Genomic DNA, 15,547 nt, shown 5'->3' with positions numbered 1-15,547 from the left:
AACTTTTAAGTACTCAAATAATCAACAGTTGCCTTAATTGGCTTCTGAGGATGCTCATTATTGAGCCATAGGGTTTGGGTTTGGTCTTTTTTTTTAAATTTTCTTTCTGTCCCACATGCTCGTCCCCAGCCACAACAAAACACAACAAACAAATCACTTCAACCTGTGACATTATCCTAAAGAAATTTTCCCTGGAGCATAAACAATGTTACAAATTTTGGCAGACCTAACCCCAGGCTGGCTGGCATGGAGTTTTAAGGTTTCCTATAATTCTTTGATGGTTTTCAGGGTGGCTGGGAGCTAGAGGGTAGCTTAGCCCCCACTGACACGATCAGCCTGCTGTCCTCAGCCCCAGCCTGTGCACTGCATCATATCATTCCATGACTTTCTGGCCAGTTTTGCCTGGTGTCCCCTCTTCCCATGCATGTTCTCCTCCAAACTTACTCTTTCTGATCTGGTGCTCAGAGAGAAGTTCTGGCCAGGAACCAGTGGGAAGGGGTGGGGGGAGACAAGTATAAGAGAAAACAGAGAGAACACCCCTGAATTGCTGAGACTGACACCTTTCAAAAGCTCTCCTCTCTGCTGCTGATTTTCTGAACTAAACAGTCAGTCATCCAACTGGGCCAAAAGGAAGATCACCTGGGGTTAGTTATGTGGATGGGCAAAATGGGGGTCCTGCCTAGCAGCACAAGGCAAATGCCCAGGGCCACCCTTTTCCTCTTTGGATCTGACAGACAAGAAAGAGGAGAGGGGGCCAGGTCACCAAGAGCTTTGGGGATTCAGCAACTGAAAAACCCCAGCCTTTTGACATCGTACTTTCCCCATCACCTTATTCAGACCTTCTAGCTTCCAGCTGGGATGAGATATGGCTCTTGGATAATAATGGTAGCTGGTAACCAGGAGAACAGCTAGCCACTCCCCCACCTCTTACCATGCCTCCCCCCACCAAAAAGAGCCAGAGAACTACAAGGAAGCCCTTTGCCAACTCACCACAAAAGGACCCAAGGGGAAAGAGGGAAATATAAGACAAAAAGGACTAAAAAACAAGAATCGGAAATGGGGGCAGGAGAATGAGGAGATAGATGGTGAGGCTGGGTCAGAGGTCCAAGCCAAATGGAATCAAGGAAAAGTGAAGGGAAACAGGAAGGAAAGGAGAAGATAGGGGAGGGGAGGGGAGCAGCCAAAGGAGCGTCCATGATGCAGAGAAAAAAAAAACAGAAGGTCCCAGATGGAGTTAATTGTGTGGGAATGGCAGAAAAATGGAGAGTCATGAGCAGATGGAGAAGTGCCAGAGAGCACTGTGTCAGCAAAGTGTCCCAGGATGCTTGTGCCTGGGGCAGAATTCTTTTCATGGTCACCCTTCTGCTATGGGAGGACGTCAGCTGCATAGACTCTGGGATTGCGGAAGGGCCACATACTCTTCAGTCCACATGCATCCAGCTCACCCTTCATGTTCACTCTGTTGGAATTTTACAGTTAGTGACCCATCCTAGTTAGTGGCCATCTCTACCTCACAGGACACACACACACACACAGCTCTCTCTCTCTCTCAGTCCTGCCAACATCGGGACAGCCCACAGAGGAATGTTGCTGGCATTTCTGAGCACCCCACCCTTAGGCCCCCTCACACCTCATCACTGACCTTGTCCCATCAGTCTGCTTCTGTCACCAGCAGGAGGGTCCAATGGTTGAACGCACCTTGTTCCTAAGTGACTTCTGGCTTTTTCTAGGACAATCACCTCCTGGAAAACCTGAGATCTTTAAATGTCGTTCTCCTGAAAAGGAAACATTCACCTGCTGGTGGAAACCTGGGGAAGACGGAGGACTTCCTACTAATTACACGCTGATGTACCACAAGGAAGGGTAAAAAGTTCTCTTCTCTCCTATCAACTGCCACATGACTGCTCTCAATCTCCCGGCCTAAAGTTAGAGTTACCACACTCCCCTGGATTGGCATGAGTAAGGCTCCTACCACCGTGGAAAAGAACTTCACTGCCCATGCCTGCACTCTCCTGTTAATGTCCTTGACGAGCTCTCTCCATGTATATAAGGTCATCCGCTACCCCAGCAATATAGTACAGCATTATTCCCAGTGTCTGTCCCAAGGTCAGGTTGTATCCCAAAGTCACATATGAATCTTTCCTAAATGCTAGTTACTTTTAAATGTAAACCTTGTGCCATTTGTTACTTTTGCAATCTCAGAGGATTATCATGTAATCATTATGACCAAGAAAGAGCCCTATAAGCCAAGAAAGGTAAGGATTTTTTCCTTAGCATTTGCTGATCCAGGATCTCTGATCTTCCAGAGGGCATATTTGGAGCTAAGGTTGCAGTGAGGGCTAAACAAGGTCATCTCTGGGTGAGGATCTTGTTTTACAATGAAACCATCCTGGAAAGCCCAGGAGGGCTGTATCCTTCCTCAGTGAAAAAAGCATTTACCGGTTGCAACAGCTGACCCACATCCTGAAGACGGCACTTTGTTGTACACAACACTGTCATCCCTTCTGGGACCTGGAGGAGTATCATGTAAATAGAGTTCAGGAACTCAAACTGACAACCAAAATGAAATAAGCCTTCACACCTTGTGCTGTGTCTTGCGTTGAGGCCCTGATGTCTACATGTGAGCAGCCTAATGAAGCCACCTGGTCCTGAAATAGCTCCTTTCTTAGTCATGTTACTCTGTTGCTGACTTAGGGCAATCTGGAATATACTGACGGCAATGCTTACCCTCTTTCATATTTTTTTAATGAAATGTAATTCAACACATATGCACAATAAATGGTGCACCGTGCGTGGCCCCCGGGATGTATGTAGAGGGGAGAGTCACATTTCCTGAGATGACCAGCAGCAGTTCCCTGGGTAGGGCAGCGCCTTGGCCATCGAGAGCTCCAGCATTTATTGGCAGGGGGCATATATCCCAAAGCCCACAAAAACCTATCGAAGGGAGGTGTTGATGAGCAGCAGAGTCACTGAGGACCTCACGTAACCCTTCCACCATCTCCGGCACCCTCTTCCTTGTCTCACCCCCGGCTGACATGGGCAGGACACAGAAGTTTGGGGAGCTCTTCCTCACTCTGGTTCTTGCATCCCAAATGTCTGATCCCCAAAAGCCAGTGTTACTAATCTACTCAGGAGATTAAACTCTGTTTACTACTTTCTTATTCACTGCTAATATATTACTCATTGCAGAGAGACAATCACACACGAATGTCCAGACTACATAACCAGTGGCCCCAATTCCTGTTACTTCAACAAGAAGCACACCTCCATATGGACAATGTACATCATCACAATAAATGCCACAAACCAGATGGGAAGCAGTTCCTCAGATCCACGTTATGTGGACGTGACTTACATAGGTAAGGGGAAGGGCGACAGGTAAGGAATTTGTTATTCAGTTATGGATTTACCAATAGTCAAACTCAATTTGAGTCTTCTTGGCTTTTGGTTGCATCCCCAAAAAGAAAGATCAGAAATTTTACAATATCCTTCTCAACTGAGTTTCTCAAACCAATTTTTATCAAGTCATTCATGGCAATAGGACTGGCACTTGGGATCCTTATGCTTCTGTGCTTTCCCTTGACCCTTCTTCTCATCCTCTTGCATCCAGAAGGAATGTTCTGCTTATGCGTCCCTTATCACTCCTTCCCTCCAGCCCTGCTCCTGCAACCAATGTCCCCTTCTCCCTTACTTTCTCTCTCCCGATGGAACACAGAGCTGCTCCATGGAGTAGCAGCTCCTAGAAGGTGTTCATCTGCTTCTGCACCCACAGAGATTGTGCCAAACCGATTTCCCCCAAATTCAATTCTCAATATACCTGTGCTTCTTAGCAACTGGAGCTATTATTTTAAAAATAAATAATTTGAGGAGTAAATACTACTACTTGAACAACAGGCTGAAGGCCAAGATCACAAGTACAATGTTTGGAGAAGTCATTAGCAAAGTAAAACAAAGTCAACCCAAACGCTGCTTCTGGCTTTGCATGATCAACAGTGAGCTGCAGGGCAATTAGGCATCACTGTAGTGGCCTGGATGGTGTGGCAGGGGTGACAAAGGGAATCTTAGGACAAGAGATGGCTTGGCCAGGCCGGGGTTCAGCCCTCATCTTGGGTAATAATCTAGGGAATAGCTAATTAGGTTCATGTTTACCCAAGTCTTCTGGATTTACCTAACACCACTCAGTAAGGAAAATCAGATTAGGATTCTGAAGTGTTCACTTGCATATCATCCCAATGGCATGTTATCAGTGGTTTATCCTTAAAAACTAGAAAAGCTTCCAACACCAACCAGTACACACTTAAATAATTTCTCTTGCAGCAAATCACTGGAATGAGCCTGGGGGTGGAAACTGAATGTGATCTTAGTTTAAGAAACTCAGAAAGGCAACCCCAGTGGCAGGTAGGAATAAAATAAATTCTAGTCATATAAATTACTTGAGATATAAAGTCTTGAAGATGCTAAATGCCAAATAATTCCTTTGTCGTGGGCTCTCTCTTACAGATTTAACATATGAGGGCAAAATAGCAAAAGCAAAAGAAGCTCTGAAATGAGCCATTGCTACAATGAATGTAGTCACAAAAGACGGAATCACTAAAGAGTAGTGCATTTAAAAAGTGAAATCGATGAGGGCATCAATTTCACATGAGCTGTGGAAAACAAATTCTCTGGTGAAAAATTGTTGGGCTGTATTTTCCAAAATAATGAAAGAAGGGTTTATGGAACTCTCATATCACCCTACATCATACAGTGTTGATGACAGGAATTCTATGTTGATGCCATAGAATTCATCTAAAAATCAGTTTTGGGTGCCTGGGTGGATCAGTCAGTTTATGCCCAACTCTTGATTTCAGCTCAGGTCATGGTCTCAGGGTTGTGAGATGGAGCCCCATGTCGGGCTCTGAGCTGGGTGTGGAGCCTGCTTGGGACTCTCTTCAAAAAAAAAAAAATTTTTTTTTTTAATCAGTATTAACCACAGTACATTTTCTATCAGCCTGAGTCTCATCCAGTGATAACCTGCAGTTCAGAATGACAATATTGACAGATAATCTCTCAGAAATAGATTTTGTTCTTGTTCTTGTTCCTACTGCCCTTGAATTACATTTAGCAATGTTGAAGATGCTTGAAAGCAGTGATTCTCAACTCAGGGCTATGTTGCCTCCCCCAGGATATTTAGCAATGACGGGAAACATCTCTGATTATCGCAACCGAGGGAAGAGCTCTCAGGATATTATGGACATTTAATGGGTAGAGGCCACAAATGCTGCTAAGCAGCCTACAGTGCTCAGGACGGCACCCCACCCACCCACCCTAACCCACCAATGAAGAAGAGTCTGGTCCAAGATACATAATGCTGAGGTTGAAAAACGGTGCTTTCAAGGATTCATCCTAAACATTTTGCTGGCAGTTTTGTACCAGTGGTTTTTGATCAGAGGCATTTCTCAGTATACAGATGATGTTTGTTTAGTAAGTACATATAAAATGATCTTTCTTAGGCATTTACTTATTAACATATAAGCATTAGGATTAGTGGCGAATTTTCTAAAGTTCACTTTTTTAGGCAACTGTAGGTTATAATGCCAAATATACTACAACTACACTCACATCCCCCCCTGGCATGGAGACTGACTTGAGGAGGTAATAAATGAATCAAGAAGATATTACTGACCAGCAGGACTGAGATTAGGGTAAGACAAGCTGGTACCCAAGGCACTCTTCAGGGGTACTCACAGACCTGTACTTAAAGGAACCTGAGAGTAAGTGCCTCCTTATTTTTGTGTGTGTGGCATAATACACATAACATAAAATTCACCATTTTACCCATTTTAAAATGTGAAATCCAGTGGTATTAGTTCATTCACATGGTTATGCAACCATCACTGTCTAGTTCCAGAACACTTTCACCACTCCAAATGGAAACTTCATACCCATTAACCAGTTACTCTGGATTCCCTGCTTTATCCCAGCCCCAGAACAACCACTAGTCTGCTTTCTGTCTCTATAGATTTGCCTATTCTGGAATCATATAGTATGTGGCCTTTTGTGTCTGCCTTCTGTCACTTAGCATAATGTTCTCAAGATTCATCTATGTTCTAGCATGTATCAGTATTTCCTTCCCTCTGTGGCTGAATCGTGTTCCATGATATGGATATTATTTATCCATTCATCAGTTGATAGACATTTGGGTTGTTTCCACCTATTGGCTCTTCTGAGTAGTTTATTATGAACACTCAGGTACGAGTTTTTGTTTGAACACCTGCCTTCAATTCTTTTGGGTATATACATAGGAGTGAAGTTGATGGGTGACATGGTAATACCACATTTAACTCTCTAGGTAACTTCTAGACTTTTTTCTACAGTGGCTGTACCACTTTACATCCCCATCAACAATGGACGAGGGTTCCAATTTCTCCAGTGTCCTCACCAACACTTATTATTTTTCACTCTTTGAATTCTAGCCATCCTAGCGGGTATGAAATGGTATCTCGTTGTGGTTTTGACTTGCATGTCTCAATGACTTTTGTGCCTCTTTCCTATGCTTCTTGGCCATTTGTGCCTTCTTAAATTTTGCATCTTGCTTGCTTCAACCTAACCCCAGTTCTGCTGACCAGCACCTGATATCAAATGCCGAGAGTCTCATAACCACAGTGGAGTGAAACAGTAGAGAGAGCCGCCTCTAAGTCATACAGTTCCGTGTGCAGATACCACTTTTACTAAATGCGGAGTTTCTTTCCTGTCTGCAGTTGAACCAGACCCTCCTGTGAACCTAACTTTGGAATTAAAACAGCCAGAAGACAAAAAACCATATCTGTGGATGAAATGGTACCCACCCACCCTGGTTGACGTTAGATCTGGTTGGCTCACACTCCAGTATGAAATTCGGTTAAAACCTGAGAAAGCAACTGAGTGGGAGGTGAGTCAACTAGAAGCTTTTGGAAAGAAACAGGTCCTTGGCCAAGATGAAGCCCTCGCAGCTGAGAATAAGTCATTCCTCCTCATTTTGGGGTAACTCTGTTGCCCTCTTGATGCTGATGTGACCCACCCCAACGTGGAAGGGCCTCCTCCCCTCCGCTGGGATTGATGGGGGTCATCTTCATACTCACCCAAAGCTAGCTCCTTGCACTGAACAGGTCTTCCACCAGGTATCCAACCCACCTCCCTCAGGATATCTTAGATTGAGACACTTGTGAGTGTACTTACGTGGCACTAAGTAGGAGGAAAAAGTCTCCGTGTAACCAGTCCATGATCAATGGTATTTTTATTCACTTGCAAATACTTCAATGTAAGGAAGAAATAATGCAGTAAATTATAGGCATTATAATAGTCTACTCTTAAATATTTTAGTATATGTTTCTTTTATTTTTATTTATTTTTTTATTACTATGTTCAATTAGCCAATATATAGTACGTCAATAGTTTTTGATGTAGTGTTCAATGATTCAATAGTTGCGTATAACACCCAGTACTCATCACAACACACGCCATCCTTAATACCCATCACCCAGCTACCTTATCCCCCACCCCCCTCCTGGTTTGTTTCCTGGAGTCCAGAATCTCTCATGGTTTGTCTCCCTCTCTGATTTCTTCCCAGTCGGTTTTCCTTCCCTTACCCTGTATATGTCTCTTTTAAAAAGAGAACATTTGAGGGGTGCCTGGGTGGCTCAGGCAGTGAAGTGTGTGACTCTTAATCTCGGGGTTGTGAGTTCTAGCCCCACACTGGGCATGGAGCCTGCTTAAAATTTAAAAAGAAAAAAAGTGAACATTTGGCTTCACTCATATGTGGAATTTAAGGAACAAAACAAATGAACAAACAAAGAACAAAGAGACAAACAAAAAAACAGACTCTTAAATACAGAGAACAAACTGGTGGTTGCCAGAGGGCAGGTAGGCTGGAGGATGGATGAAATAGGTGAAGGGGATGAAGAGTACACTTATTGGGATGAGCACTGAGTTATGTATACAATTGTTGAATCACTATATTGTACACTTGAAACTAATGTAACACTTGTATGTTAATTATGCTTCAATTTAAAAAAAGATACTCTCAAACCCATTAGCGATGATAACAATGCAAATTTTTTAAAAAGGGAACATTTCCAAACATAGCCAAAATAATAGGATCACCCTTAGAAAATTAATTAAAATTTCTTAATAACATTTAATAGCCAGTCCATATTTTAATTCCCCCAATTGCTTCCCATCCAAGTACCAACCAGGCCCGACCCTGCTTAGCTTCCGAGATCAGACGAGATCCGGCGCGTTCAGGGTGGTATGGCCGTAGACTCCCCCAATTGCTTCAAAAAATATCTTTAACAGCTAGTTTGTCCAAACCAGAATCCACTCCAAGACCACACGTTGTGGCTGGTTGTTCTATTGTTTCCATCTCAACGTGCTCAGATGATGTCCCATCTTCTGCATTTGTCTGATGAGTTCTCTGTGAGGTCATTTGGCTAATTTCTCTGCCCCTGTATTTCCTGTAACCAGACAATTAGATCTAAAAACTTGATCAGATTCAGGTTGAACAATTTTTAGCAAGAGTACTTCAGAGGTGATATTAGATCCTTCACACCAGGAGATGGAAATCATCTGGTTAACCCACCAGAAATGACTCTAAGGCCAATTCTGGGATCAGAGAGGTGACAACCTGATCCCTCAATTGTAAAGTTATGTTTCTCTTGCATGCTATTGTTTCAACAAACTTGAAGGCCTGGTTCTCTTTCACCTAGGGGCTTTATACTAATTGGTAATCCTTGAATCAATAAAATCATTAGGGTTGACAAAATAACCAATAACCATTTTTCAATTGTATTCACCGGCTGTCCTCCATAGAGTAGAATTTAGAAGGGGGTAGAGGATAGGGAGCAGAATATTTGACTCTATGTTGATAGAGTTCCCCATGGAGAGATAGAAAACCCGTTAATTTTTGTGTGAGCAATGCGAGGAGGAAAAGATGAGCTAGGAGGGTGGAGTGGTGAGAAGAACAGAGATTTATCTACAAAATTGAATCTGCTGGCCTCGGTTCTCCAATAGTTTATTATCTAGAGGAAACGTCTATGAAGAAATATAACACAAGTCAGAGTGACTTCTATCTTCCTTGTTTGTCCCTAGACTCATTTTGCTGGGCAGCAGACTCAGTTTAAGATTCTCAGCTTATATCCAGGACAGAAATACCTTGTCCAGGTTCGCTGCAAGCCAGACCATGGATTCTGGAGTGAGTGGAGCCCAGAGAGCTCCATCCAGATACCTAATGGTGAGTATCTTGGCTCCCTTTTGCATATATTCCAAAATATTTCTAAAACAAAATGAATCTAGTAAGTTTGCATGTAGTAACTACTAAGACAGAAACTATTTTAGGCCTTGGCCAGAAGAATAAATAGAAGTGGGTTTATCATCTCTCCATCCAATACAAAGACACCTGGAAGTGTAGCACTGCTCCCTAGGTCACTGTCAGTGAGGACCAGTTTCCAGGTTAAGGCTACAAATGCAGACTTGGCAGGTTTCAGAGGGCTTGATGGTCAGCCATTCTGCGCTCCCCATCTGCCCTATCCCTCTAATTCACTCAAGGTCATCATCTAGTTGTCCCCAAATTTGTAAGGTGGTATGCCATCTCAAAGGCATGAACCAATTTTCAGTCCATGAGGTCGATTACATCTTGACCCTTGTATGAAGGTACAGTGTATAAGAGGCGCTCAGTTCTAAGTGCCATTAAACATGGCATCCTGTGCTCCACAAGAGAATGATTTATCTTGCTTTTTTAAAGTATGTTATGGTTTATAAAGTCTTCACCTTGTTTGGCCCTTCCAACCCTCTCAGGTCTTCAGAGAGAATAGGATTAGCATTAGGAATCAAAAGTGAGGAAAATGAAGCTCAGTGAAGTTTGAGGTCTTACCCAGAACCCCATGGCAAAGCCTAGCTCCTCTGCCAGCTTGCCTGGCCAAAGTACAAAACCTGCTTTGGCTTGGCTTTGAAACAGCCCTGAAATGTGGGTCATAAGATTCACATGTGCATCCAGTTCAGCCCTGGCTCTTATTAAATAAATCAAAGCACAAGGTCCAGAGGCAGAAGATCCAGGATCAAATCCCAACTGCAGCTTTACAGTTGACATGTTCGTGGGGAAATCGCTCTTTGAGCCTCCGTGTCCTCATCTTTATATACCAGGCAGTGTCTGTAAAGAGGTTAGTTAACAAAACCTTAATACGTGATGGCCTTTATTATCATTACTGCAGTGGACCATGTGACTTTGAATTTCCTCCTAAAGGGCCAAATAAAATAATATGTAAAAGGATTTTGAAATTTATAGAGTACTGTAAAATATATGCAACGTATTAAACTTTAATAATAAAAATTAAACCTGTCACTGAGGCACTCAGTGACCTGAGCACTCTTTGGATTGCTGTTCAAATCAAAAGAGGGGTAGGGAAGGGGGGGGAAACTCTTTTGTTCATGACTTTTGCTTATTTGGGTTTTTTTTGTTTTTGTTTTTAATGATGCTTTCATGTGATCAAAGCTTTCCGACTGTTTGCTTTGTAGATGTCACCATGAAAGATACCATCGTGTGGATCTTTGTGGCCGTTCTTTCTGCTGTTATCTGTCTGATTATGGTCGCAGCTGTGGCTTTGAAAGGCCATAGGTACTTCACTGTCTATCAACCTCCCAATCATGGTTGTCAGGGATCGCAGCCAAAAAGGATAATGCAAAGATGTTGAAAACCTACACATAAGTCAAGCACTTCCTTTGAGCCATTAGCTGCAGTGTGCTCGCCCATAGAAAATCTTTTATCGGTGCTAGCAAAAGGAGCAGGATGGACTCCTTTGAAGCTGGTGCTCTTTCCATCAAACTGAGGTTCCCAATGGTGCATTAGTAAAACTCCCATTAAAAGCAGCTCCAATCAAGAGAAGCAAGTAGTCCAAATAATCCACTCATTTCAGCATCTGCCTCCTCAATGAGCCAGAGTTAAATACTATGTAGGCCCCTAAAATTATTGTCTTCATCATTGATCGTTAGTCTCATAGAGCCCCAGAAATCTAACTCCTGTCCACCGTAGTCCATGTAGCAGGTAGTTAGAGAGAATACTAATCTTTCAAAAATTACAAAGTGAGAAGGTGAGTCATCTAATTCTTTTTCACAAATTATTTTAAAGCATGGTGACCTGCATCCTTCCACCAGTTCCTGGGCCAAAAATAAAAGGATTTGATGCTCATCTGCTGGAGGTAAGTGGAAGAGGTGGGGAATGTAGTGTGACTCACTGCTTTGTAATAATGACCTTTACACGGGCACACACAATTCCCGTCAGTTCAGCCTGGCCGGCTCAGTCCCCGCCCAGCTCAGCCCTGCCGCTCAGCATGCATGTTTACAGAAAGACGGTCAGAGGCGTGAGGGTCCTTACCTTCAGACACTAGACGTCAGAGGGCAAGGAGAGAAAGTCAAGAAAACATGCAAACACATAGTAATACTTGGCTAGCTTTACCAGGTCTGTTCATAAGCATAGAAATAAACATTTTGTGCAAATAACCAATTTAGAAAGAGAGTGAATATTTTAATTAATACAAAACAGGGACCCACCACCACCTCCTTTGTCATACTTCGGTTAAAGTTTTCACTTGAATGTCCTTTGAATAATTGCAATATCCTATTGTAATTGTTGCTCACTTTGAGCACTCAGTAGAGACTGGATCAGTACAAGGGGGCTAGTGTTTGCCAGGGCCCACTTAGGCTGATTCAAGAGGGATTTAAATTCAAGTGTTTTGGATAAAAAGAGGGGTTAGAACATTTTACATTTCTGTCCAGATTGAAATATATAGTTTCAATTTGACTTCAGCTTAACACTGATGTATCTAAAAGCAATGACCTGCACATTACATCACTTGACCCAGCCACTGTGAGGCTAACAACACAACAAGAATGTGAAAAGTGAGTCCCAGAGAATTTGGCTTGACTGCATTCAGTTTGCAAATATCGGATCAGGGATTAGAGCCCCAGAACTTGGGCTCCTGGTCCAGTGCTCTTACCCCACTACCCAATCCTAGTACTGACCTGCATAGAACCAACATGAACATCTCAACTAAGTAAATTAACTACTGTCTAGCTCGAAATTTGACCTTGTAGCCACAGGGACTTAATAATAAAATAACTACTGTTTGTGTCACACACACAAAAAAGTTTTCATATTCTTAATCACAATTACCTCTCATCTTCAGAAGAACCCTCCCAGATGGCTACTATTATTCCCATTTTACAGATGGAGAAAGTGAGGACCATAGAGCAACTTGTCCAAAGTCAGTACCCTTTAATAAGTGATGGAGTCAAGATTTGGGTACGAGTCCCTGACCTAAGTCAAGCAATCAGGAAGAAGAGTAAAAAACAAGAGAAGGCAGGAGGAAGGAGGAGGGGAGAAGAAGGAGAACAGAGAGGAGGAGAGGGAGGAAACTGAGACAGCAGGGAGGGAGGGGGAGGGGAGAGGGACAGGAAATGGAGCAGAAGGAAAGGAAAGAATAGGGTAGGAGGAGAAGGGAGGGGAAAGGAAGAAGTAGGAAGAGGAGGAGTTGAGGGAGAAGGGAGAGACGAGAATCTGCTGACCACTGCCAGACTCCAGAAGATGGTGGAGTTGGTTAGGAGGCCAGCAACCAGATCTCAGGGCCAGCGGGTCCCAAGGCACCAAATGCAGGCATGAGCACTGTGGTTTTTGATGTTTCACAAACGTCATATTTGATAGGTGCATGTTTATTATATGTGCATATACTACTTGCCCATTAAACTCATAATCATTATTGCTTAGAAAGAGACTAAGTTAAAATCATGAATTAACTGAAAGAAAAATATGAGATGAGGAGTAGTCCAGGAGGTGACTATAGATAGCTTGGTACATAAATGTCTGACATTTGGGAAGTTTCGCGAGGCCATTAGCACATCCCACTTGCCCCTAGTCAGAACCACGGGCTTGGCCGACGTCGAATGTCAGGAAGCTAACGGCCGTCTCTCCTTTTCCTAGAAGGGCAAGTCTGAGGAACTGCTGAGTGCCCTGGGGTGCCAAGACTTCCCTCCCACTTCTGACTGTGAGGACTTGCTGGTGGAGTTTTTAGAAGTGGATGACAGCGAGGACCAGCAGCTGATGCCAGCCCATTCAAAACACCCGGATCAAGATATGAAGCCCACACCCCTGGATCCAGACAGCGACTCTGGCCGGGGCAGCTGCGACAGCCCTTCCCTTTTGTCTAAAAAGTGTGAGGAAGCCCGGGCAAATCCCTCCACGTGTAACATTCCTGAGGGCATTGAGAAGCCAGAGAATCCCCAAACAAAAGTTACCCGCACTTGGGATGCCCAGAGCACACGCTTGGAAGGCAAGATCCCCTATTTCCCTGCCGACGGATCCAAATCCTCCACATGGCCTTTACCACAGCCCCCCAGCCAGCACAGCCCCAGATCTTCTTACCACAACATTGCTGATGTGTGTAAGCTGGCTGTGGGCACGGCGGGGGCATCGGCCGCTTTGTTGGGCAAAACAGACACACACGCTTTAAGATCTTCAAAAACCACTGAGACTGGAGGGGAGGAAAAGGCAGCTGAGCGGAGAGAAGTAGAAAGCTTCCATTCCAAGACTGACCAAGGCACAGCATGGCTGTTACCCCTGGAGAAAACCCCTTTGATCTCTGTGAAACCCTTGGATTACGTGGAGATTCACAAGGTTAACAAAGATGGAGCACTGTCATTGCTCCCAAAACACAAAGAGAACAGCAACCAGCCAGAGAAGCCCAGTCCTCCTGAAGCCAGTAAGGAGTACGCTAAGGTGTCCAGGGTGATGGATAACAACATCCTGGTGTTAGTGCAGGATCCGCGAGCTCAGAACCTGGCTGCGTTGGAAGAACCAGCCAAGGAGGCTCCGCCATCTCTTCAAGAGAATCCAGCCGAAGAAGACCTGGCCTCCTTCACCTCGGCCCCAAGCAGCTGCGGACTGCAGCTGGGTGGGTTGGATTACCTGGATCCCACGTGTTTTATGCACTCCTTTCAGTGATAGCTTGATTAACGGAATGATTGGTTAAAATGTGATTTCTTTTCAGGTAACACTACAGAGCACAGGAAATGCACCCTACTAGAGAATGCTCGAGAATGTGGTTAGAATATACAGCCCATAGTTCGCTCCTCATGCTCCATTTTCAACCAGCTGCCTCTTTCTCCAACAGTTGATTCCAGAACAAATTGTTTTGTTTCCTGTGATTTGTAGATTGACTTTTTTTTGCTCTTAGTTATAAAATTATGTGTTCAATGAAATAAAAGTACATCGTTTAGTATTTTTGAGGGACAGTGCCAATAGGTATATCCTCTGGACGGGGCTTTCATGGTTTGGTACGTGACCGAAGGAAATGAAATACTCACAGTTGTTTACCACAGGAAGATGATAGATGTGAGAAAAATGCCATGAAAACCACTTTCAAAAAACCAACAAACTTTTGCACTCCTCTTTCATTTTTATTCGGATTAACCAAATACGACCCATTTGAAGAAAGAATGCATTCCAGAACACCGGACACATTGTTTATATCAGTTCCTATCACCTTAGTGATACATTGCCAATATGCAAGCCAAAATGATGCCTCTGGTTTTTTCTTAAAACGGTTTGAATTTGTTAAGCATGGATTTTTTTTTTCTCCCCCTAAATTGTATTTTATTCTGAAGCCTCTAGAGAAAATAGTTTTGGAAAGTGAAATTTTCTAACATGACAGGTAAATGAGTTTCATGTGGTAAATTCTTCTAAAATGTTTTCCTGTTTCATTTCAGCATAAGAGAGAATTTATTATACACCCTAGTCTTCGGTTAGGTTAAAAAAACAAAAAATCCCCAAAGACTAATTTTAAAAGATAATCACAGCAGAATGCTAATGGAAATACTGCCTTACTGTACATACAAATTCTACTTTAATATAAACCCGTAAGTTTCACAATGTATTTTTGAAGACTATTTTTCTATCACTTAGGTAAAATAAAAAACTATTTTCTATCTTCCCAGTACAGCTGTTTACGTATTTAGCGGGTACGGTATGTTCTGCTATGAGGTTATAATGAGTATTTGCAGTACATGGTAGTATACACAGTCCCTGTTTGTGGAGTAAAATGCCATAGCAACCCAAAGCCCATTGAGGAATATGAAGTGGATGATTATATTCAATTTCCAGCACAGCGTTGTATAGTTTATCTGATTCTATCTCTGTGATACTTTCAACAGTCGCCAGCCAAGAGGTTTAGGGCTTTCCACAGACCAGAAATTACTTCTGTAATTTAGGGCTACTCTGGGGCTTCTGCTCTTCTCTGGGTGAATATTCATAAAACCACCCTGAAAAGGTGAGTGATGACCTCTCACATACTGTTTTAGAGAGAGGGTTTTGTTTGGTTTGGGTGTTCTGAGAAATCCTGGGCTGCCCAGAAAATGTAAGCAAAGCCAGGAGTTAGTGTCTCTCTGAAGTAGATCCATTTGTGAAATCGTGGCAGAGGCAGACACAGCAGTCCCAGCGGAAGCGGTCAAATAGAAGTTCTAAGGAAGCAGGCATCTGGGCAGTGGT

The 15,547-nt window shown here is 43.3% G+C and overlaps 1 protein-coding gene across 1 annotated transcript in view; it reads left to right on the top strand.

Moving 5' to 3' along the window:
* PRLR (prolactin receptor) overlaps positions 1-14,685 on the top strand; it is a 153,368-nt gene extending 138,683 nt beyond the window's left edge. Inside the window, exons 4-10 of the mRNA XM_032415398.1 lie at positions 1,731-1,863; positions 3,190-3,359; positions 6,741-6,910; positions 9,106-9,247; positions 10,528-10,627; positions 11,138-11,207; positions 12,986-14,685. Of these exons, the coding sequence (XP_032271289.1) occupies positions 1,731-1,863; positions 3,190-3,359; positions 6,741-6,910; positions 9,106-9,247; positions 10,528-10,627; positions 11,138-11,207; positions 12,986-14,005 (1,805 nt within the window). The 3' untranslated portion in view covers positions 14,006-14,685. The remainder of the gene's footprint in view (positions 1-1,730; positions 1,864-3,189; positions 3,360-6,740; positions 6,911-9,105; positions 9,248-10,527; positions 10,628-11,137; positions 11,208-12,985) is intronic.
* The last annotated feature ends 862 nt before the right edge of the window (positions 14,686-15,547 follow it).

This window comes from Phoca vitulina, unplaced genomic scaffold (genome assembly GCF_004348235.1).
Source record: "Phoca vitulina isolate PV1807 unplaced genomic scaffold, GSC_HSeal_1.0 scaffold17, whole genome shotgun sequence".
Classification (NCBI taxonomy): Eukaryota; Metazoa; Chordata; class Mammalia; order Carnivora; family Phocidae; genus Phoca; species Phoca vitulina.
The sequence above is the reverse complement of the archived record's forward strand: the minus strand, read 5'-3'. Positions and strand labels throughout refer to the sequence as shown.